Source organism: Meyerozyma guilliermondii, genomic scaffold (genome assembly GCF_000149425.1).
Source record: "Meyerozyma guilliermondii ATCC 6260 scaffold_3 genomic scaffold, whole genome shotgun sequence".
Taxonomy (NCBI): domain Eukaryota; kingdom Fungi; phylum Ascomycota; class Pichiomycetes; order Serinales; family Debaryomycetaceae; genus Meyerozyma; species Meyerozyma guilliermondii.
Genome location: NW_001809798.1, coordinates 153,715 through 174,553, shown reverse-complemented (window position 1 = coordinate 174,553; position 20,839 = coordinate 153,715). Strand labels below are relative to the sequence as shown.

At 44.8% G+C, this 20,839-nt stretch overlaps 10 protein-coding genes across 10 annotated transcripts; 3 read left to right on the top strand and 7 right to left on the bottom strand. All coding sequences in view use genetic code 12, as the record gives it.

The window, feature by feature from the left end:
• Window positions 1–15: 15 nt before the first annotated feature.
• PGUG_02392 (putative ubiquitin-protein ligase) lies at window positions 16–5,823 on the bottom strand (the record flags this gene model as incomplete). The annotated part of the gene is made up of 1 exon (XM_001484613.1): window positions 16–5,823. The coding sequence occupies one exon, from the start codon at window positions 5,821–5,823 to the stop codon at window positions 16–18; it is 5,808 nt and encodes a 1,935-aa protein (XP_001484663.2).
• Window positions 5,824–6,593: 770 nt separating this feature from the next.
• On the top strand, window positions 6,594–8,636 carry ABP1 (Abp1p; the record flags this gene model as incomplete). Its single annotated transcript, XM_001484612.1, has 1 exon — window positions 6,594–8,636. One exon carries the CDS (start codon window positions 6,594–6,596, stop codon window positions 8,634–8,636), a length of 2,043 nt encoding a protein of 680 aa, XP_001484662.2.
• Window positions 8,637–8,665: 29 nt separating this feature from the next.
• Window positions 8,666–9,718, bottom strand: PGUG_02390 (uncharacterized protein; the record flags this gene model as incomplete). The annotated part of the gene is made up of 1 exon (XM_001484611.1): window positions 8,666–9,718. The coding sequence occupies one exon, from the start codon at window positions 9,716–9,718 to the stop codon at window positions 8,666–8,668; it is 1,053 nt and encodes a 350-aa protein (XP_001484661.2).
• Window positions 9,719–9,828: 110 nt separating this feature from the next.
• Window positions 9,829–10,500, bottom strand: PGUG_02389 (uncharacterized protein; the record flags this gene model as incomplete). The annotated part of the gene is made up of 1 exon (XM_001484610.1): window positions 9,829–10,500. The coding sequence occupies one exon, from the start codon at window positions 10,498–10,500 to the stop codon at window positions 9,829–9,831; it is 672 nt and encodes a 223-aa protein (XP_001484660.2).
• Window positions 10,501–10,959: 459 nt separating this feature from the next.
• On the bottom strand, window positions 10,960–12,435 carry PGUG_02388 (uncharacterized protein; the record flags this gene model as incomplete). The annotated part of the gene is made up of 1 exon (XM_001484609.1): window positions 10,960–12,435. The coding sequence occupies one exon, from the start codon at window positions 12,433–12,435 to the stop codon at window positions 10,960–10,962; it is 1,476 nt and encodes a 491-aa protein (XP_001484659.2).
• A 758-nt stretch (window positions 12,436–13,193) lies between these two features.
• Window positions 13,194–14,552, top strand: CRH11 (transglycosylase; the record flags this gene model as incomplete). Its single annotated transcript, XM_001484608.1, has 1 exon — window positions 13,194–14,552. One exon carries the CDS (start codon window positions 13,194–13,196, stop codon window positions 14,550–14,552), a length of 1,359 nt encoding a protein of 452 aa, XP_001484658.2.
• An 85-nt stretch (window positions 14,553–14,637) lies between these two features.
• BGL2 (glucan 1,3-beta-glucosidase) lies at window positions 14,638–15,561 on the bottom strand (the record flags this gene model as incomplete). The annotated part of the gene is made up of 1 exon (XM_001484607.1): window positions 14,638–15,561. One exon carries the CDS (start codon window positions 15,559–15,561, stop codon window positions 14,638–14,640), a length of 924 nt encoding a protein of 307 aa, XP_001484657.2.
• A 1,214-nt stretch (window positions 15,562–16,775) lies between these two features.
• PGUG_02385 (putative methyltransferase) lies at window positions 16,776–17,843 on the bottom strand (the record flags this gene model as incomplete). Its single annotated transcript, XM_001484606.1, has 1 exon — window positions 16,776–17,843. One exon carries the CDS (start codon window positions 17,841–17,843, stop codon window positions 16,776–16,778), a length of 1,068 nt encoding a protein of 355 aa, XP_001484656.2.
• A 182-nt stretch (window positions 17,844–18,025) lies between these two features.
• BFR1 (Bfr1p) lies at window positions 18,026–19,360 on the bottom strand (the record flags this gene model as incomplete). Its single annotated transcript, XM_001484605.1, has 1 exon — window positions 18,026–19,360. The coding sequence occupies one exon, from the start codon at window positions 19,358–19,360 to the stop codon at window positions 18,026–18,028; it is 1,335 nt and encodes a 444-aa protein (XP_001484655.2).
• A 485-nt stretch (window positions 19,361–19,845) lies between these two features.
• IDI1 (isopentenyl-diphosphate delta-isomerase) lies at window positions 19,846–20,691 on the top strand (the record flags this gene model as incomplete). The annotated part of the gene is made up of 1 exon (XM_001484604.1): window positions 19,846–20,691. One exon carries the CDS (start codon window positions 19,846–19,848, stop codon window positions 20,689–20,691), a length of 846 nt encoding a protein of 281 aa, XP_001484654.1.
• Between the last annotated feature and the right edge of the window lie 148 nt (window positions 20,692–20,839).

The following is a 20,839-nucleotide window of genomic DNA, read 5'->3' as shown; positions in this document are numbered from 1 at the left end:
ATTGACAATATAGAGCTACAATGTATCCCATCCTCCGGCATCGACAACACTATCGATCCTTCTGGCAATGTAGTTTGGAATGTTATGCAGTAACCAGACGTTTCGAATGAAATCATTGTATCGTGGCTTCATTAAATAAAGGGTCTTACTGCGTTTGCTTTCGGCAGGAAGTTCACCATGCAGATCAAGGAATGGAGCAGTGTGGAATGAGCCTCCATTTTTATGCAATAGTAATAAGCAACGCTCCTTTGGAAGCAAAAAAATACCAAAGTTGTTGGCGCATTCTTTTAAGAAATGAGTAGTACACTGACCTTCTTTGCAACCTACAGCCGGCTTTTGAGCATCCACCACGTCTCCACAGAATAAGCAGACTGCTGGGTCCTCTATTGTCATATGAGGATTATCATACTTGTCCAGATAGTAGTACTTTGTGAAAAAATGGTCTAGACGTTCAGGTAGGTCTGCCAACAGAACAACTCCTGGATACTCTAATGACTTTTTGAGGTTGACAGTTTCAAGAGCAGGAGAAGTGTTCTTGATGTATGACAAGAACTTCATGAATCTATCCAGTTCAAATGAGTCAATTTCTCCGTTCATTTTGCGCAAAAGCAAATCAATGCTATCAATTTGCAAAACTGAAGTGAGCATTTCTGCTTCAATCTTGATGTCTTCTGACACATTTATGTTATCGATGTCGGAACAATACACAAACGCATAGATAGCTGATTGGCGTAAAAAGGGGGTCACTGACTTGATGAGCATAGAGTACAAAACCTTGCCAAAAAGGGGATTTTCCTCTATGCTCGAATTCGATCCCGTTAACTCTGTATGGTTGAGCTTAACCTTTTCGTATAGTGAAAGAACCCTTAAAGCAGTCTCTTCCGAAATATCGTGGATGACGGGAATATCCAAAATTGAGATCCCCAGAGTCATGTAGAAATTTTTGGACACAACTTCAATTACTAATAAGTTGAAACATTGAATGATATGGCAGAAATAGCACGTTCTCAACAAGGTATTGAATGAAAATTCGGTCGAACGAAGCGGAACAACACTAACAAGGAGCTCAAAGAAATCCTTCTCTAAGATAGCATTATTCACTTTCAGCGATGAGAGCAAAAGCAACTGCGCGAGAACCTTCACGTATGCGTCGTTTCTGGGCTTTGGACTATGAATCCAGTTTTGTGTTTTCATGAGCAAACTGGTATTGCGGAACTCATTCAACGTCCGCAAGTTGATCAAAGAGTTATTTGATAGTTGAGAAAAAACCAAACCATTGGGTGCTTGCGTACCTCGCAAGCTGATTTCAGTGGACTTGATACTATTCACCAACATTATCGTGGAGTCTGCCTTGAAAATATGAGGAAATGTAAGAAGCGATAGAACCTGAAACATATTGGACAATAATGCTCTAAATTGTTGTTGTTCAGGTGTCACTGTTGTTCCGTTGCTCGCGATAATTGTCTTTGCTTCTTCGGTTAATGAGTTGATGTCGCTGATATCCCGACGAGCTAGCTCGCAAAAAGAATTAAACCAACTTTGCTCGTACCCAACTTTTTCCAACATGTCGAACGGCGAGAATGTCCAGGGAACTCTATCATGTAACGAACCAAATTGTACGTATTCTGAAGGTTTCACAAAATCCGCGAAGCTTCTCCTATTGGGTGTCCAAAGGATTGGGAAGAACATGTTATTGATTGCTTTGCATAAAGGGCAAAGAAATTCCTTGTGTTCGACAGTCTCTGGGGCATTTCTTGTTATTTGATTTTGTTTGTTGTTGTTAGAAGCAATGTAGTTGAGATAACACTGGAAATGCATTCCGTGTCCACAGCTGGTGGAAACGAGCTTGCTGTCCACGGCCCCTTTGGTGAATCCGGGACCAATAACATGATCCTGTTTGATTTGATTCATAAAGTCTACCCACTTCCTTGAAAACAAATTTGAGTTTCCTGTTTCATTTTCGTTCAAGTTTTCACTGTCCGAAAATGATTTAAAGAACCAGTAGGGATCATTAAATGGTACTTCCCTAAACTCTGAAGACTTCGTAATATAGGTTATGATTCCGAATGGGCCAGCGTCTTCCAGCGCATTTTGACACAACAAACAGTGAGGCTCAGGAAACTTCCAGCCCTGTTCCGTGTCAAGGTCCTCCATTTCCATGTCACTTGACGCCGATCCTTCACCTTCATGATTCTTCAAGAACAGCGATTGCTGCTTCTTGAATTTTTCCATAAGTTTGCGTTGCCTTTCTTTCGCCATTTTCTTCTTCGTCTCGTACTCGTTCTCAATATAAGAGTCATTTTCATTCATAACGAGAATGGATTCGTTGAACAGAATAATTTGACTCAGTAAATCGCCCACCAACTTTCCACATTTCTCGTGCATTATTTGAAATATTCTTCTGATTTTGCAGTGAAATCTCTTTGCGTTCTCCATGCACAAAAGATTATACATTGCCAGTATAACAGAAGAGTCATATTCATCGTGCTTCTTTGCTGCATGGATATAAAACCCTCCGTAAGATTCGGTATTTATGAGATGTTCCATGGAGCATATATGGATGAGATGAAGAGTGCTTTCTATTAGACTCTCGTTCTTGTTGGGTTCTTCATTTGTCACATAATGAAGAATTTTGACTAGGAACTTGGAAAACTGTGCTGAAGCAGCAAAATTTCCAATATACTGATAGGTTCCCAAGCACTCACCGCACTTTTGTGGTTCAATAACAACTTCTGACTTGGGTTTGCCAGTCTTCTTGTGAATCCGATCTTTTACAAACTTCATGGCATCATCTCTGGTGTTGGCAGAATAGTTGAAATAGTAAGGATTCACACAATTCATATACTTCTCTTTGAGCTTGTATACGCCGGTGTCATTGCTTTGTATTGGAGGTGTGAAGTTTGAAAGCTCATCAAGAACCAAGTCAAAGCGCTTTTCTGAGGTTACGTGGTCAGGAATTTGTGAACATAGTTTTGTGTAGCTTATAGGTGAAAAGCACAAATTGTGGATGATTTCATTTTGAAGTCGAATATTAGTAACTTCTTCACCGCGAAGTCCACGAAGATAAAGGGTCTCCGTTTGAACGTTAATGAGGAAACCCACACATTCTTCAAGCATATAAGGGAGTATTTTCGGCTCATATGGAAATTCATCGTCTTCATCTTGGTCTTGCACTTGTGTGATACTCCAATGGTCGTCAAATAGCCAACGGTTTAGTATCAAATTGCAAGACAAATCTGGGGAGGTTGAACTTACAAATACTTGCGTCAAAAACAAGTCTCTAAGATACCCGGTTTCTCTGAGTCCTGAATTTGAATAAAGTTGTAGCTGGGTTCTCACACTAAATCCGTTTCTGACCCACAAACCCGCCTTGATTTGTGACATCAAAACAATAGTTCGCAATGGGTACTCAAATAAACTAGTGAGATACTGCTTATACCCTGGATGTGCCAGTCCAGAAGGAATTGAGTCAAGAGCCAGTCTGATAATTCTTTGAAGCTCTTCAGGGTTTTCGAAGCGAGAAAGTTCTATCAACCAAGAAAGGAAGGAATGCAAAGGGTGAAGGAAACTAACTTTTTCTTTATCGATACGATAGTTTTGCAAAACAAATCCATCAGTCGATACTTCTGGTACAAATTTGTCTCTGGTGATCTTCACGTCAACCAATTTTTGGCTCGAATGCGGATATAGTCCAGTTTCAATTTTTATAAGAAACCTTATCACGTATGACAAAACATTTTCAAATATCCATTTCCTTCGTTCTGCTTCTAATTCGGTCAAATTGTTTAAGCAATGGGCAATGTATTCTGCAAACTGGTAGATGACAACAATGGCAAAGAAGAACGCAGAATAATCAGGGCTTTCATACTCAACATGAACTTTGCTCTCACGTTTCATGACAGGAGTGCCCTGAAATAAAGCAAGTATATCGCATGCCATTGGTACGATGTCGCTTGTAAGAATCGTTTTTGAATCCTTACTTCGACTCAAAATATACCCAATATCGAAGAAAATCTGACCCCATCTCCTATTCTTCAAGCTCTTGAGGGACACTTCACGTGAAAGATCAACGTCCAGCGGAGATATTATATGCTCAACTGTAAGGAAACCAAAGATTGCTGCAAAAATTCGCGACACATCTCCGTGTTGAACAATGGAAGTTGAGTTTGTGGGACAAGTAAACAATTGAGTGGCGAGGGTGCACATTATATTGATCTCTGGTTCCCTATCAATGGTCAAGTACATATCCGCAATAGCAGGATAAATGTCCACGTATTGACAGCAGACGATATTTTTGTAGTGTAGATTTGTGATTAATGCATTGGAATACATGTCATGAAGCATGGTACGGATCGATTTCCAGAACCTTATGTCTAAGTATAAAAGGTACTGGAGTCGTGATCCTCGATGGCTGCGAGATGGGTCATAGTCGTCAGTATTAAGGTTGTAATCACATTGAATGGATATTTGCTCGTCTAGATTCCATGGTGACGGTTGGAACGACCAGTGAGCCTTTGTAGGATTAGTTGAAGTATTAAGGGATGGAACCTTGGGAATCATTAACCTGGAATCAAGGTTGCCGACGGTATATTCATTCCCCAAAGCCGTAGCATCTAGCTCGAGATCGGTATCATTAGCAAATTGGGGAATGCCGCATTTCCAGCGACCGCAAAACGCTCGGCAAAACAAGTCTTTGACTCTATTATTTGTTTTAAACAAGTCACATTCGGTGAAATCATTCAACCAAATCAAGATTTCGTCGCACATATCTTCCCTGAAAACGTCCCTAGCTGACCGTATTGACGTGGCAAGGCCGGTTGAGCTCAACATCTTTTGTCGCTCCTTCAATATGGATATGTTACTGGAGCTAATAACTTTGGCTTTGCCATAGGTTTGTACTCTGTCGGTCACCATGCGAGCAAATTGAGGGGTTTTCTTACTTGTGAGGTGTATTCGCTCCATTGCATCTCTATAGTGACGAACCTGGTCATTGTGGGCCATCAAGTAGTATTTGTCAGGGTTGAAGTCATGGATATTGGCGTCGGAAAGAAATGCATAGTGAGATGGATCGAGCCGAAAGGTTTCTGTGCTCTGTATGAAATCTTCTTCTGGGTCGTACTCAAAGCTGGAATGGCACATGACGTCGATTATGTAGTCCAAGAGGGTCTCAAGCGTCGCCAAGATTGACTCTGCCAACTTGTCAGGAATCTCTTTCACGGGCGGAAGTGCTGAAGCATCGGCATAGGGACAAGAGAACTCCTTCACCCATGCTTCGGGATCACCGCAGTCACAAACACCGCCGTTCTCGCGCTGGCATATAGTTAGATGGACCTTGTGACCCTCGTGAAAATCAGGCTGGTAGCAATGAGAACAAAGAGCACAGGTATCGTCAAACCCACACGTCAAGCACTTGTATATCGGTTCTCCCTTGCGAAATATACGGGCACACGGCGCATTGGCATGAAAAGCATGGTGGTTGTGGGTATCTAGCTTTGGATCGCGAAGTTGCAACATGCTCTTGAAGTACTTGGAGAAGAGCCATTCATATTCTGTATCCACCACCTTTGCGAGCTCTTGGGACAAGTGAGGTTCTGCTTTCAGCTCAAGGGGTGTATTGGGGAAGAAATAGTCGAGAAATTGGCCTTCGTTGGACACAGATAGGAAGATCTGTTTTCGAATCTCGGTTCGAGTGTTTGACGAGAACTTAAAATTGCTGGCTTGAGGGGTTCGAAAAAGAAACCTTTTGAGCCTACCGCAATTTGCATTTGTGCTTGTAGTCTGCAGAGCGGTATCGTCCACCATAGTGAATTGGGTGGTTTCCATGTGGAGGCAAATACTTGTGGGGATGGCAAAATCTATCGCCGCCGCGCAGTCGCCAGCACCGGTGCACCGGTGCACTTGCACTCTATCTGGATTAACTTCGCTGCTAACGAGTGCGACCGCACGATGGAACAAGTGATCTATGGTCCCAATGTGGACATCAACAAAAAGAAGCTCCAGCACGTCCACGATGTTATGAGCTTGGTGCTTGGTGTGGGAGCCGGTGTGTTGACGCTTGAGTCTATATGGGGCTTTTTAATGTATACCGCTGGGCTCACATTGACCAACGTCGTGTTCTATATATTTGTCTGTGAAGGACGACCCAGTGCCTACTTTCGCAAGCCGGTCCAGGAGATCTTTGTCGATGGAATCCTCGGCAATTTGGCGGGATATGTGATGATGTGGTGTTTGGTGTATGCATTGGTGAAGTGAGGTAGAGTTAATTTAAGGTAGAGTGAATTATTTTTTTGAGGACCAGATTTGCCGATTTCAGGAAAACACGGCGTAAACTGAAGAATTGGGCAAGGAACACTTGGGAAATTGGGGCACATTGGTCACTGAACCATTAGGACTCATTGACTTTATCTACTGCCGGCTCTGCAGAGTGACCGGTTGCAAAGCTTTGCATGACTCTCTCTGCTGCAGAAAAGAAAAAATATAAATGACCGGCGCATCCAGAGCTGAAGAATTCATCATTTACTTCACAATGACAAATTTTGGTATCATTTCTCTCCCCTATTCTTCGCCTCAATGTCCATCTCCTGTGACCAAGTATGCAGGCGCGCGTCGGTATAAATAGCAATAAATCCCCCCACCGAGTCTCCATAGCGACCAGATATCTCAATTGCACCATCATGGAAAAACTCGATCTCTCGTCGCAATCTCGAAGCATCCAGGAAGCCTACGACAAGGTAGTGAGAGGTACTCCTGGAACTTCTTATGTGGTATATTCAGTAAACAAGCTGCTGACCGTTGAAGTATCAGCCACTGGCGATGGCTCATTGGACGACTTTGTCGAGAATTTCACCGATGGTCAGGTTCAATTCGGCTTGGCGCGTGTTTCTGTACCCGGGTCAGACGTTTTTAAAAACTTGTTGATTGGATGGTGTCCCGATAATGCACCCACCAAATCCCGGTTATCATTTGCCAGTAATTTTGCCGAAGTTGCTCGTGTTTTGAGTGGTTATCATGTCCAGATCACTGCTCGTGACCAGGACGACTTGGACGTGGACGATTTCATGGCTCGTGTTAGAGCGGCTGCTGGTGCTGGTTACTCTGGCTCTACTGGTTCTTCCTCCAAGCCAGTTTCTGCTCCCAAACCGGTGGCTGCAAAGCCTTCTGTTGCAAAGCCCAGTGTTGCAAAGCCTAGCTTTGTGCCCAAATCGACCGGAAAACCAGTGGGAGCTGGACCTTCTGGACCAAAGCCAATTGTGCCCAAACCAGCTGTAGCGAAACCAGCTGCAAAACAAGATGCCGACGATGGCTGGGGAGACGCTAAGGAAATTGAAGAGCGTGACTTTGAGACTCAACCGCTTGATTCGGTTCCTTCGGCTTATAAACCCACCAAGGTGGATATCAACGAATTGCGCAAACAAAAGTCCGATACCATTTCTTCGCAGCCCAAAAAGTCTTCAATTAATGAGTCTGATTCCGGCAACGATGCCACTTCAAAACCTTTGTCGGAGCGTATGAAGTCGTATCAAGCCAACGAGGATGGTCGTTTATCGTCTTTACCAAAGCCTAAAATTAGTCACTCTGTGGCTTCTCGCTATAACCCAACAGAGCTGAAGGGCAGTGCGCCTGCTTTTGGGTCAAAGCCCACGTTTGGAAGTCCCGTTATCAACAAGAATGATAAAATTGTAGGAGGTGTTTCTAGAAACTTTGCTGTTGAAGGCGGCAAGACACCGGCCCAGATATGGGCTGAAAAAAGAGGACAAAAGTCTGTTTCTCCAGATTCCACTAAATTGGAGGATCGCTTTGCAAAGACTTCAATTGACGACTCGGTGGAAGAGCCTCAGTTGTATAAACCGTCAGCAAAGAAGGAGGAGGAAGAGGAAGAGGAGGAAGAACCTGAGACACACGAAGATCATGAAGAAGACGAACATGACGAAGAACCACCGGCTGCTCCTGCCCGTAGCTTGCCTCCGGCTCCTGCTCGTAACTTGCCTCCTGCTCCAGCTCGCAACCTTCCTCCACCACCTGTGAGAAATGTTCCAGTTCAACAAGAAGATGAACCTGATAAAGAAGAACAGGCAGAGCCCGAGGAAGAACCTGAAGAACCTGAAGAGCAGACATCTTTGCCAGCTCGTAACCTTCCTCCGCCTCCTCAGCGGGAAACTGCTGCTCCATCGTTGCCCTCTCGTTCTCAACCTGAACCGGAGACCGCTCCAGCAGCAGCAAAGGGTGCTACCGCCGTGGCTGAGTACGACTACGAGAAAGAAGAAGATAACGAGCTTGGTTTCAAGGAAGGAGACCTTATTGTTGAGATCGATTTTGTGGACACCGAGTGGTGGTCGGGCAAGCATTCCAAGACAGGAGAGGTGGGTCTCTTTCCCGCAACATATGTCAAACGGCAAGATGGTGGAGCTGAAGAAACTGGTGGCGCTGAAAATGCTGGTGGAGAACCGGAAACAAAGGGAGCCACCGCTATTGCCGAGTACAAGTACGAGAAAGACGAGGACAACGAGATTGGGTTCGACGAAGGGGACTTAATTGTAGAGATTGAATTTGTCGATGAGGACTGGTGGAGCGGCAAGCATTCAGTTACTGGTGAGGTGGGTTTGTTCCCTGCAAACTATGTTACCTTGAAGGAGTAAAAAGGCTATATTGAATATATGAACTCATGCTATGAACTCATGTACTCTTTAACGGCTTTGCCCCATGCGTCTCTTCGTTTATAATAAGCAAGGTCTTCTGGAAGACCATCAATTCCAATGCACATCTCTCTTCCAAGTCCTTCCTCCTTTATCTGTTTCAATGGGGTCAAATAAGTACGTACTGTCATTATATTTGCACGCAGCTTTGGAAGTCGGGTCAAAACCTGTCTTTCACATCGAAGAAAAGCACCTTGATCAAAATCGATATCGTTGATGGAAAGTTGTTCTACTTTTTCTCCATAGGCATGATTCGAGTTTAGGTTAAAATGTGACTTGTGGGTTTGCACGGACCAATTGTACCTCATCCAAAGGTCCGTAGGCTCCAACCTGTTGAAAAACCGTTTCATAGAGAGCTTCAATTTCGTCTTATATTGCGGCACCGGATCGTGAATGAACGAAATTGGCTTGTTGAAATTGTGAGCAGGGTCGAATCCGGCGGGAAATCCAGTGACATTGGCTCGGAGTATGTACTCTTCTTCTGGGTTCAGTGGGTCGTCTTTGAGCATAATGAGAATATCTTCCTCTATAGTCGATGTCAAGATGTTCAACAATTGTATGGGCTCTATGTTAGCACCTGGAAAGGGAATGTTCTCCTGTCTAATGCTATTGTGGACAATGTTTCCCTTTTTCATAAAGTAGTGAGGATACCTCTGGCACATGAACCCAATGGCCAATTCGTAAAATTCCCGGACTGCAGCGGTAGTTCTAGGATCATCGTGAGCAAACATGATGTGGTTTTCGTACTGTTTCGAGTACTTTCTTCTGAGGTTTGTGGCATCGAGATAGGTGTTCTCAAGGAGAAGCCAGTCCTCGGGCACTTTGGCAATATTCTGAATAGCCATGGTGACATTGTGAGTTTTTTTTCCGACAAATGGTCGAATCTTTCGTGGAGTACATTTCCAGTCAAAAGTGCTATCGATGGGTTTTACATCTTGTAGGATCAGCCGTGGTGTCTTTCTTGTATATATATGCCAGAGAACCGCAGATATTAGCAAAAACGTAATTGGAATCAAATAAAACATAAAGAAAAAGTGATGCAAGTGCTGCAAAATTGACAGCTTTATTTCGTGGAAGGTAGATGCGCCTTATCGTACATGCGGAAAAACCTGCCTATTCGGGTTCTATACAAACTTCATAATACCAAATCATTAAATGCTACTGAGGCAGCGCTGGTGAGCTCGACTCGCTCAATAGCGGGAAAGTTCCGGAACAAACTGTGAAGTGGATAAACCCTTTCTCCCGCGAGATTTGCGTCATCTATAAAAAGGCCCCGGATTCTGCCTATGAGGTATGCTGATTTTTTCAATATATCTTGAGCAATGCACACGATGGAAAGAAACAGGGTATCGACAGCATCTCCTTGGTTGCACACAGAGCTGTCAAAGTAGAAATATGCATTATCAAGACGCTCCATGCAGCTTGCAGCAGTGCCAGATCTTGCAGCCGCACCTTGTGCGTCGGTGCCAGCTTTGACGATCAGGGTCAAGCTATAGTTGTAGGGAATTGACCGTGGCTGCCACCGGTCATTGTAGTTGTCAATGAGATCGCCAAGGATTTCTTGGACGTATTCAAGACCATTGAAAAACATGAAAAGAACTTTTCCGTGGTAGGTGGTATTCTCATTATGTTGCAAATGAGTAAAAAGATCTCTCAAATTGTCAAAATACACTATGGTACACCTTGTAAAATCATGACATTGGTCGTTGATTTTGCATATACTCGATTCTACCTGGTCGACGCTACCGTTGGTTACGACAAGTGCCTCGTATTCTTCGGCGGGGACGCAAGTGAATCTTTGAATCATTGTGGCTGCAAACGGCAAAAGTTAAGAGATGGCCCAATTGGTATTCCTGATAGTGGTTCTTCAATTCTATTGGTTTTGCGCGCTCTTATCTAGCTTTAAAGTTCTCACTTTGCACGGCGTTTTTGCGCCGGGCCTGCGGGCCGCAAATATTACCCCACGGGGAAGGACATACAAGTCCGAAGTTACGGGTGGGCTTGTTCTGGAAGAGAGAGGCATTGAAGCGAGATGGAGAGTAACTCCCCCGTTCAGTCTAGTTTGTTGTTCTTGTGTTTAGGTTGAATGACTTCATTACTACAAATAAGTGTCTATGTTGGCGATGGGTTCGCGGCGCTAATGCCGTGCGAAATGTGGGGTATTGACATCAGGTGGCCGACTCGGACCATGTCGGAAAGTAGACGAAGGTGTGGATCTTATGTAACTATGTGTCTATTAGGAAGCAGACACGAGAAACAGAGAGGTTCAGTGGTTGGGAGAAGTGGACGTGTGTGTGTCTGAGGTTTCTGCGCCTTCTGAATGTTCTGCGGTCACTTCTGATTCGTTTTCAGCTTCTGTGTGGTCCTCTGTAGCTTCTGTTTCGTGCTCAGTCGTCTCGTCTTCTTCTCTAGCTTCGGTAGTTTCCCCAGCTTCTGTACTTTCTGCGATTTCTTGTGTGGCTTCCGCACCCGTTTCTGGCTCCTCTCTTGGCGAATTCGCTTCAACCTCGTTTCCATCACTATATGATGGAGGAGGCGATGGCGGATCGACTTCTTCAGTCTCATTGTCCTCGTGCTCGTTTCGTATGCTGTCCAATGTGATTCTTTCATCTGTAGAATTGACCTCTCCGTACGCATTGTAACTGTATTTGTCTTGATCGTTGTCATTCACCTCCCAGAAATCTGGAGGAAAGTCGCTTTCCCTATCCGAAATATCGCTCTCGTCAATCTCAGACCGCTCGAGAAGAATATCGGCGTTAAACTTATTGTAGGCTGGAGGTGCCGGACCATTTCCTTCGAGAGGAGCAAAGCCCCATTTCTTGACATTTCCCTCGATGAAAACAAATCCCATCTGGCCCAAATTGACATGCACAGAGCACATGTTGTTGGCGCCTATAATCGGGTACAAATGTCCCTTATCTGGAATTTTGAAGTTGCGAATATGACCGCCGATCTTCAGTTCGCTCACCTTTTTACCATTTCGAGTGAAAAACACAGTCCCGCTGCGTACTCGGTACCCTACTCCAATGACATCTCCCTCCGCAAATTGCGGGAATGGTGGCGCGGTGCCGGTAAATGGAAACGGTTGGGCATGACGCCGATGACCGTCGGAATCGTAACTTACAGTGTATGAATGTCTTCCTGGAAGCCTGAACCACGGGTATGGTTTTATTCCGAGACCAACAGACACCGTAATGCCATCTTCTGGGAGATGGTACATCTTGCACTCGAAATAATAAACATCGTTCTTTTGAGGCATGGGCAAGTTTGTCAGCACCGAACACTCGAAATCCTTCAAAAAGTTGAGTTCTGTCTTGTTTACGACGATCACATCGTTATTGGTGAGCATGGGATCTTTGATAAACTCCCACGCCTTGATTCCTCGTTCCTGGATGGCCAAATTTTGAGAAAGGGCCAACTCGCCTCGCAAATATGGATTCGTCAAAAGGTACTCTTTGGATTGAAAATATAATTCTTGTTCCTCGGAACCAAGCTCGAGGTACGCCTGGTTCTCCTCCTCGCGCATGAGCTCATCTTCGCTTAATCGTTGCCGGTTGCGGACCAAATACACCGCCACACGAAGAATGACCATCAAGGCGGCGACACCTAAAAACAGAAAAAACGTCACAAACATGATCTTATCAAGAGTTTGGTCGCCTCTATCACCGGAAAAGTGGTTTCCGTCGTCGGGATCGGGCTGGAAAAAGTCTGGCGGCCCTGAGGGCGCTGCAAGCAAGTTCATCTTATCTGTTGAAAACCGTGAGATTGTGGAAATAGTGTGGTGTGTGCAGGAGGTGGAAGAGAGAAGAAGAAAGAAAAGAAGAAAGGAAAAGAAAGAAGAGAAGAAGAGAACGAAGAAAAGAATGGGGGAACAACACAGAGGGTTGAAAGTGAGTAGAAGTGGAAATTAAATTCAGATAAAAATTTCGAACTTTGTGTGAGCTTGAGGGTTTGTCGTAGAATTGCATTTTTCCAAACTTTTGCAAAAAAATAAGCCATAAATTTCATAAACATGATATACCTTCTCCAAACTGTTAAGACTCTATTCGCTTTTGCTCTTTAGTATTTTCTCACATAAAAGTTGCTTCTCCACTTTCTATCTTTGCACCCATTGCATGCATATTTACGATCTATTGTTCTATTGTTCCTTGCTAGCTGCAAATCAGACAGTATTTTCTGCAACCGCAAAACCAAAACCTGCTATTGAGCCAAGTTGCAGCCTCCTTCTACTGTTCTATACCTCAGATCGACCGCCTTATCTTCTGCAGCATATCTGTGATCCGCCTGCATGCGATGGCTGGCGGACGGGCAGATCAGGCAATGGCCCAGCACCCCGGAAAACCACCAAAAACAAGCCAAAAAGACCCGGGTTGCTGTAAGAGCTACAGTCATACGTGTACATCACTCTGCCAAAATCGATTTTACCTACCCTGGCCACGGCAATTGTGAGCCCATCACTACGGCCCGCTTGGCATGCCCCAAAAATAGATTCGCGTCTTTATGCGCGGGCAAGGTGCATCATGCAGCACGACCGCAGCAGCTATAAAAAGAGTTGCAGCCGCTGATTTCTACATCTTGTTGATGAAACTTGTCAGTATTTTGGCATTTGCCACCTCGACGTTGGCGGCTTCGTCGTGTAACCCGCTCAAGGCCACAGGATGTCCTGGTAATGTGGCGTTGGCAACATCCATAAAGGAAGATTTCGCCGAAAGTTCCAAGTACTTTCCAATCATAAAATCCGAGGCTCAGGCTTCTTATGGAAGTGATGGGCTCACTCTTAGCATTAAGAAGCGGTTCGATAACCCCTCGTTCAAATCCAGCTTTTACATCATGTTTGGAAAGGTGGAAGTGGTGATGCAAGCGGCCGAGGGCCAGGGTATAGTGTCTTCTTTCTACCTTCAAAGTGACGATTTAGACGAGATTGATATTGAAATGCTCGGAGGAGACGACACCCAGTTCCAGTCCAACTTCTTCTCCAAAGGAAATGTGCAAACTTACGATCGTGGCGAGTTTCATACTGTGACTCCAAATCCTTTGGAAAATTTTCACACCTATACAATTGACTGGTCAAAGGGCTCATTAACCTGGAGTTTGGACGGTCAAGTTGTAAGGACCTTGCTTCCCAATAATCCCCAGGGATACCCACAAACCCCAATGTACATCATGGGAGGAATTTGGGCTGGAGGAGACTCTTCTAATGAACCGGGAACCATCGAATGGGCCGGAGGACCCACCACTTATGGTCCTACATACTCCATGCATATCAAGTCGTTGATTGTCACCGACTACTCTACGGGTGACAAATATGTGTACTCAAACCAATCTGGATCCTGGCAGTCGATCGAGGCAGAAAATGGAAAAGTAAATGGAAGACAAAACCAGGCTGATGCTGACTTTAAAGCGTTGCAGCTGGGAAAGTCTGTGGAAAAGGAGGAAACAAGTTCTAGCTCGAGATCGAGTTCAACAAGCTCTACTTCTTCAAGTTCTAGTTCTAGTTCTAGTTCGACTTCGAGTTCAAGTTCTAGTTCATCAAGTTTGAGTTCTTCAAGTTCGAGTTCGGAGTCCAGTTCGACCTTTTCAAGTGAAAAATCGTCTTCGTCGAAATTGTCTTCGACAATTTCTTCTTCTTCTTCCACTAAAATCTACCCCAAATATGTCGTGACTTCCAAGTCCATTCCAACCGTCTCCGCCAATGAGTCAACCCATAATTCCACTTCAGCTGCTCACACCTCAACTCCCCAAACATCTTTGGCAGCACAGACATCGTCATCGATTTCAAATCTGAGTTCGTCAACCTCTAATAATGCCGCCATAATAGGCATCTCTCCTTTGGTTTTCCTACCGCTCCTTCTTATATAGCCTACAGTTAATGAACATGATGATTTAATGGCCGTCCGAAGACAAAACAAACGTAAGAAAGGGTATAAATTCAACTTTTGACCAACTAAAAGTCGCAGCTCAAGGTGTACTTGAGAGAGTTGTTCGAGTCGAAAACTCCCCAGTACTTCTCGACGTCAGAGGTACCCGAGGTGTTGGGCTTCCATGCTTCATCGAACGCCTCGAAAACAGCAACATTGACACCCCAAGCTCTCATGGCACAAATGGCGTTTTGCCAGTAGTTCTTGGCATTCTCCAATGAGGGCTCAGCAGACTCAAAGTTGGTACCTTGAGTGGGCCATCCGGTCTCACCAACCCAGAAGTTAATGTCGGTAGAACCCTTGGTGGTTTGGATCACCTGCAAAGCCTGCATGATGTCGTCGAAGAACGAATAGGAAGCGTTCTGAGTGGTTTGTCCCTGCCAGTACGAGAAAGCGTTGGAGTAGACAAAGTCAGCAGCCTTAATAGCAGGTTGCGAGCTTCCGTCCACCAAAACGTTCCATGAGTCGACAGTACCAACTTGAACGTCAGAGTACGAGTCACCGTTCTTGTCCTTGATACCACTCAACAAGTCCTTGATTTCGCTGATCTTGGAAGCCAAGTCACTGGCACTCAAATCGTCTCTGTACAAAGCCTCGGAACCAACCAAGAAAGCGTAAGCGGTTTTCTTAGAAATCTTTGGCAAGTATGTTTGCAAAGCCTCCTTCTCGGCCTCAAAATGAGCATCGTCATTGGGCCAGATTCCAAACATCACCTGGAAACCAGCGTCTTCAGCAGCAGGACCCAAGTTTTGCAAAGTGTTACAGTCAGAAACCGCATAAGTTTTGACAATCTTGGAATACAGGGACAATTTTTGGAAGTCACTTTCGTATTCCGAAGTGGATTTACAGTTACCACTGTTGTCCTTGACACCCAAGTTGAAGGCGAGGTCACCAATGGCGGAAACACAAGTCAAACCGGTGGCAATAGCAGCTAAAGTTCTGAATTGCATAGCGAATGTGGAATGAAACAAAAGAAGTTTTCGGGTATGTTTTCGACACAAATGCGGAAAACCTGCATACTGTCACCACAACATCAGGTTGGGGGGTGGCCTAGACCGTGCTAAAAATAGTGAGAAAGGCGCAGTAAAACTGGGGCCGGCACATGCAGGAAAACCAGGATTGCGACCAGGACGGTTATGTGCAGGCTCAACGGGTGCAAAATGAAACAATTTATTGTGCGAATATAAAGTCTAAAAGAGAAAGAAAATGAATAGATAAACAGCATAGTGGATATGAATAGATGGAAGCAGAAGATATGATTATGACATTCTGATAGTAATCAAAAATTCTTGCAATAATCTTTGAATAATTGGATCAGCTCAAAAAATCATAACTGCTGATCTCGTCTAAAGTAGCAACAAACCAGCGGCAAAAGGAGCAGCAAACATCCCTATTGTTGGAGCACCTCCATGATGAGTGGAGGTGGAAGAAGTGGGGGAAATCGACGAGCTGGTTGAATTTGAGCTAGTGGAGCCAGAACCAGTCGGAGCCGTTTCTGCACTGCTTGCAGTTTCTGCAGCTGCAGATCTTGGTGTTGGTACAAACTGCAGCTCGTAAGGATGGTATACTGGCTGTGGTTGCACTCTTCCATCTGAGTCTACCAGGGCCTTATTTTCCGATGGAGGAAGAACAAGCTTAAAGTAATTTGGGACGTAGATGGCAGTAGCCGCGGTCAAGACGATTGTCAAACTGATGAGAAGCATTGAATCGGGTTCGATAAACGATAAACGATATTGTAATTGTTGGAGGAAACTATGCTTAAGTACTCACAATGGTGTCAATATTGGAATGACTCGCATCTTCTTCACAGTGAGTTAAACGCACGGAATTCTGCATGTACGAAACGGTTGCATCGTAAGCATCTAGATTCAGCACTATCTGCAGTACACTAATGTATGGCCGTCGGGGGTTCGCGGAGTTTACGTGAAATATCATGACGCATTTGGGAAGTACGATCGCGTAAGCGGCTGATCTCCTATCCCAATGCGGCCATGGCTCACAAATCTTCCCCGAATTTTGTATGGTGCCCCGGAGATACTGTATTCTATCATGCAGCTACCGATATGCGGCTACCATACTAAAGACTGCACGATTGACATGTCAATGCATATGCAGCTGCAACATGGTCTTTTATTCTACTCTACTTGATTAATCAGACCAATTATTATCTGCACCTCGCAAGTCCCACCATCACCGCATCCTCGACCCGAATTCCTTGTTCCATTTCGATTTCTCCATCGAATAATTCACTTACTTTTGCAACACCTTCAAATGCTTCCACCAGAAAACTGGCTTCAAGATGCTTCCAATTGCTCATCACCAAAAGAATTTTGCCCTCACTAATGTCACCAAACGTTTCCTTCTTAATACCTGTATCGGGCTTGCCATAGAAGTCATCACAGCTAATATAATAAGATTTTGTATAACCAGAGGGAAATGTCGATTCGGTGAAAATTGACGTAAATGATCGGGAAACTCTGACGAAATATCCAAACGTAGATTTGTTGCCAGATACTCCATATGCGTCGCGCGGACTGACCACTTTCTTGTTTTTAACGTCTACGGTGACTCTGACGTTTACAGGAATATCGGGACCTGCCAATTCGAGTAGCTCATCACCTCCAATATTGACGTATTTGGTGACAGAAAGTTTCTTTCCCGATACTTTCTTGTTCTTTTTGACGATCTTGGGCGTCTTCTTGGCAACAGAAAGGCCTTCTCTGAAGTCTTTGTGCACGTCATTGTTGGCCATGAATGGTAATGATGGAATTTTGGGCAATTTTTCAGCATACTTGAACTTCTTACGAAACTTGCTGTCTTTGAAAACAGCCTTGACAAGGTATGGTGGAGTGACAAAGTATTGGAGAAGCGTTGCTAAGAGTAGCGAGTCGTCGTCGTTCCGATTTTCATGATTTTGTTCCACTTTTGGCGAATTTGCAACTTCATCAAACATGATTTTCTGACCTCCAGTGGCAGCAGAGACGACTTTTGGGCCGGATATTTCGGCCACAGCTTCAGCATCGGGTATACTGAGCACTACGATCTCAGAAACATTGTATAAAGTCGCAGCTTTGGCAATTTGGTACGCTATAAATGTAGCTTGTTGCAAGTTGCGAGCATTGGAATGGGAAATTACCGTCGATGGAATACAAAGTGCTACCTCTACTTGAGGCATTGACTTGTACGGTTTCTTGGTTTGCTTCTCGGGAGCCAGAATCTTCCTTTTGGCCATTGTGCAAAGTGGTAATTACGTAGTGGTGAGTGACTGATACTCAGTAGATATTTCAGAGCTCATCGCTGGTGCACGGGTGCAGAACCAGACAATTCAATCAAACAGTATAGCGAATACTTTTACCTTTAATTATCTTTATATTTGTCTTTATTCAGCTTATTTGCTTATTTTCTTATCAATATCTACAGACTAGTTTCCTCCTCGGTTTCCTCGGCCTCCAATTTGGCAATTCTTTCCTTGGCTCTCTCGATATTGATCTTGGTCTGTTCGTCCTGTTTTCCCTCAAGAGCGGTCAATGTCTCCTTCAAAGTAGCAATGGTTTCAGGAACGTCTTCGGACTTTGTTGGCAAGGGAATGGCCAAGTCTCCAAGCGAAACAATCACCTCTGGGTCCACGGTAAAGTTCTTCGATTTGGCCTTTTTACCCTTGGATTTCTTACCCTTGGAGCCAGCAAAGAACTCTTCTTGTTCCTTTTTCACCACCACCAAGTCGGCGGGCATCTCCACCTTTCTGATGGTGGTTGGAGTGCCGACGGTTTCGGATTTAGCCGGACCGGCAACCACTGGTTTGGGCTGAGGCTTCACATAGCTAGGATCAAAGTACGATAAGAGATTGTGGATTGCGGAGATTTCGGCGGTGAAAGCAGGCACGGAAGCGTCTGCCAATTGCTTTTCAGCATTTTCTTTCCGCTTGCGGCGCTTTTCTTCTTCGCGGTGCAACCGGTCTTCTTCGGCACGCTTCTTTTTCTCCTCCTCCATCTCCTGCTTGAATTTGGCAAACTCGGCAGACTTGTCGGCATTCAACTTGCGGATACGGTCCCATTTTTCGTCCTTGGACTTGCGGAGCTGGTTTCTTTTCTTGAACAACTCATTACGCTTTTCGGAAACACCTTGGTTTTTCTTGTTAAGTTCATCGAGTTCCGCTTGAATTTTCTCGAATTGAGCCTGAATCTCCCGGTTCTGCACCTGACTCAACTTCTTTTTCAATTCCGCAACCTTGGCCTTGTCAGCATCAATAGACTCTTGAGTCTTTTCCACCGCACCAAAGTCCTTGCGAACTTTCCGCAATTGAGACATCTCCATCACATACCGCTTCTCCTCGGCCAACTTCAAGTCGCCGGCTTCCACCAAGCTGTCCAAGTGTGCAATTCGCTTGTCGATTTCTCCCACAGATTTGAAGTTATGCTTCGAAGTTTGTGTCTGAATCTCGGACAACTTGCGTTTGATCACAACGTCCACCGCCTTGATCTGGTCCATAATGGCGTTTCTCTCGCCCTTGATGGCATTCTGCTTGGTGATCAACTCGCGGAGTTGCACCTGAAGCTCCTTACGTCTTTCGGCCAATGCTGGTTCCGTCACCACCTTTTGGAGTTGGGCGCTCACTTCGTTTGCAGACAAATCGAGTTTTTTGATTTCACTTTTCAATTCCTCGATTTCCTTGTTGAAGGCACTGTCGTCAGGACGCTTGATGAAGCGCCGGGGACGTCCATTGGTGGAAGTTTCGGTGGTGGAATCCATGGTACACAGGTGTGAGTCGGTATGATTTGGTGTCAAGTGGTGAAAATTTCGACATTGTCGTGTGGCGCCCAGAAGCCGTGGCAGGACAACTGGGAAAGAGGGAGAAAAGGGAGAAAAATAAACAAAGATTGTAAAGGTAAAGAAAGCTGTAGTGGCTCATTGAGTTGAGTACTGAATTTCTGCTGTTCAAATTAGTAAGAAGAAAGTCATTTTAAGTACAATTCTAATACTGGAAACACTATGATCTCGTACACGATCACGAACGCTTGAAATAAAAGTGGATTGACCACTTTCTTCCAGTTCCATTTGCAGCCATTACATATGCACAAATGTGTCATTTCATTTCCGACCATTCTCGAGGGTATTGCAACCACCCGGTCTATATCGTTAATGTTCGAGGTTTTCACGTGACCGTCGTTCCGACACACCCGTACACCAACACGCTGCGATCGCGATTGGCGATGCTCCGCTGAGTTCTTCTCGACATGTCGTACGACCAGCTTGTGAAGAGTTTGACACCTGAAAAGGTGTTACAAACGTGGCCTGAAATCACACCCTTGAAGAAGATTTCAGGGGTCCCCACATCGGCCAGTTCCGACTCGTCCAACGGCTCAGATGCGGTTTTTGCCGGCCATGACGAAGAACAAATTCGTCTTATGGACGAGTTATGCATTGTTCTAGACTACGACGACACTCCTTTGGGTGCTGGAACTAAGAAACTATGCCATTTAATGGATAATATCAACCAAGGTCTTCTCCACAGAGCATTTTCGGTTTTTTTGTTTAACGAAGAAGGGAAACTTTTGTTGCAACAACGTGCAGACGAGAAAATTACTTTCCCTGCTATGTGGACAAACACATGCTGCTCTCATCCGTTATGTGTGGCGGGAGAATTGGGCATTTCTGCCGGCGGAGACTGCAAAACTTTGGACAACGCTGTAGCTGGAGCCAAGATAGCAGCCCAGCGTAAACTCGAGCACGAATTGGGGATTCCAGCCGAGGATGCACCTATTGAAGATTTCCAATTTTTGACGAGAATTCATTACAAATCAGCCAGTGGAGATGAGAAGTCTAAATGGGGAGAACATGAAATCGACTACATTTTAATCTTGAAAACCAAAAATCCCAAAATCGAAGCCAACTACAACGAGGTCAAGGACTACAAGTACGTAAGTGCCGAGGAATTGCACGAAATGTTCAACGACGAATCGTTAGTATTCACTCCATGGTTCAAGCTTATCTGCAGTACACTTCTTTTTACGTGGTGGAAAAATCTTGACAATTTGGATTCATTTAAGGACGATCACATCCACAGAATGTTATACGACTGACGGTAATGTAGTATAGAAGCAATACAATAATAAAATCAGTAAAACAATTCAAGTCAGTACACTAATGCACTCTGTACTAGCCGCCGGGCGCGGCCGGGGAAGGGTGCGGCCGAGTCAGCACGTGACCGCGAACCCAGGCATCTTCTTG